Below are 2,487 nucleotides of genomic sequence, written 5' to 3' on the forward strand. Positions count from 1 at the left end.
ATCTGGATTAAAGTCAAGGTTTTATCTGAGCATTCCAATAAAACAGTCTAAATAGTTTTCACAGATTGCTAGGAGTGGATATTTATTTTCACCATAGTGCTTTTTCTCTTTCTACCTTTTTTTTCTGAAATTAGGAAAGCTGACTAGATCAATAATATCTTTTTCCATTTATGCCTTGTTTTTTTCTACCAGTTTGTTAATGCCCTGTGTCTCCTACTTTGTCTCAAATAATCTATTACTTGGGGTTTTTATTTTTGGAGGAATGGAAATAAACATGGTATCTCCATCTCTCGTGTCTACCTCCCATATGTATGGCAGTGCTGAAATATAAATCAAGAGTCTATCTATCCAAGTATTTTTCTCAATGTAATACATAATTCTAGACCTCACTGTGCAAAGCAGCCTGCATTCTCCTCAGTGCATCTTTCAGTGCTTCCTTCACCGTCTTGTTCCTGAAGCTATAAATAACGGGGTTCAGCAATGGAGTCACTACCGTGTTGAATACTGTGGCAATCTTGTTGAATTCTATAGAAGAGCTGCCAGATGGCTTGATATAGATGAAGATGGAGCTGCCATAATAAAGCGATGCCACAGTGATGTGAGAGGTGCAAGTGCCAAAGGCTTTCTTCCTGCCTTTGGCAGACGGCATCCTCATCACCGTGATAATGATACAGATATAGGAGACAGTTGTGACGGATACAGAGCTGAGAAGCATGAAGCAGGAAACTGCCAGGTCTAAGGCCTGGAGGAAGTGAATGTCAGAACATATCATCTCTAGCAGAGGACCACTGTCACAGAAGAAATGGTCAATAATATTGGGGCCACAGAAAGGCAGTCCAGCCTTCAGTACCATAGAGGCTGAAATGGAAAAGAAGCTGCACAGCCAACAAGATAGTACCATCAGCAGGCAGACTCGAGCACTCATTATAGCTGTGTACCTCAGTGGGCTGCAGATGGCCACATAGCGATCCACTGACATGGCAGCCAAGAGAAGGACTTCAGTGGAGCCAGCCACAAAGTAGATGTATCCTTGCAAGGCACAGGCAAAGAAAGAGATGGTGTTGTCTGTTGAGATGAGGAGGGTTAGCATCTTAGGTGTGACAGTTGTGGTGATGATAATCTCCAACCAGGAGAGATTCTTGAGGAAGAAGTACATTGGTGTGTGGAGGTGATGGTCCATTTGGATCAAGAGGATGACCAAAGCATTGCCAAGCAAAGTCAGTATGTACATGAAAAGGAAGAGGAAGAAGAGTGGTTTCTGAAGCTGGAGGAGATTAGAGAAGCCAAGCAAGACAACCTCAGTAATAATGGGTTTGGATGAAGTGTTGAAGGCCATCCTCCCAACACATGTTCCTTTTGAAAGGAGTAGAAAGTTTTTGTATCTAAGTGAAAAAGAGAGAGCGAGGAAATCACCGTATAGTACAAGAAGTAATGTGTTTCCTTAGATACTAATTTATTTATTCTGGTAACAGCTTTCCTAAACAATGATGAACATCATTATAAGTCCCTTTTAGATTTTTCCCCAAAAGCTAGATTCACACAGATGCTTGTTGGAAGATGTACACGGATGATATTGTGTTGTACTTTGCTAATTCATCCAGCTTTGGAAAAACCTTTGAGCAGTGTACAAGAACAGATCTCGTAAACATCTTAGAGACTTGTAACAAAATATCTAAATAGACTAAGCTGGAATAATGTTGGCACATTATTACAAAAAGAAGAAGAGAATTCATTTTATTTGTTTTATTATTACATTTCTATTCCGTACTTCATCCTGAGATCGCAATAAATGAATATTGTAAATGAATAAGATTTGCCATAGGTGTTTACCATGGTCTCACCTGCTATCATATTAATTTACAAGCTTTAAAAATCTGTGATAAGCATCTAAGCAAGACAATGACATATGTATTTGTGTGCTTGTCCTTTGGTGTGTGTGTCTGAATTGGTTATTTGTTGCAATTTGTAAATTTCTAATTAATACATGGAACCAAAAAATCTATGAAATCTGCCCCCCACCACAATATAGTGAATGAATCACAAGTCTTTGGTGAGCCATTTTACTTTTCTTTTCTTAAGCATTCATGTATCTGAAACTGTGTTCCCTAATACAGTTGAAATTATTTTTGTGTGTATGGGGGTGGGGGAAGGGGACTCCCAAGCAAATTCTTCTAGCTCAAACTGTTCTGTAAAAATAAACAAATTTCCCCACTGAGCATGATCAAGGTGTTAAAAACCTCCTTCTGATTTCCAATTGAAATGTGTTTTAAATAGTGCATTTTCCTCTTTCATTGTCCCATCTTTTAAGATACCTACAGAGTACTTGAATCCCAGTTTATAAATTCTCCATTCTTTCAAACCCTTTCTGCCTCCCCATTGCTCCTCTGCCCTTGCTTCCTGTTGCAACTTCTGTTTAACTTACTGTTTTTCCCTTTCTTGGTGAGTCTCAGCTCAAGGGCAAGGATGTATTTCTATACTTACATGCTT

At 39.1% G+C, this 2,487-nt stretch overlaps 1 protein-coding gene across 1 annotated transcript; it reads right to left on the minus strand.

The window, feature by feature from the left end:
• Positions 1–379: 379 nt before the first annotated feature.
• LOC128331061 (olfactory receptor 6M1-like) lies at positions 380–1,336 on the minus strand. Its single transcript, XM_053264424.1, has one exon. The coding sequence runs from the start codon at positions 1,334–1,336 to the stop codon at positions 380–382; it is 957 nt and encodes a 318-aa protein (XP_053120399.1).
• Between the last annotated feature and the right edge of the window lie 1,151 nt (positions 1,337–2,487).

The sequence above is a fragment of the Hemicordylus capensis genome, chromosome 6 (assembly GCF_027244095.1).
Source record: "Hemicordylus capensis ecotype Gifberg chromosome 6, rHemCap1.1.pri, whole genome shotgun sequence".
In the NCBI taxonomy this organism is placed as follows: Eukaryota; Metazoa; Chordata; class Lepidosauria; order Squamata; family Cordylidae; genus Hemicordylus; species Hemicordylus capensis.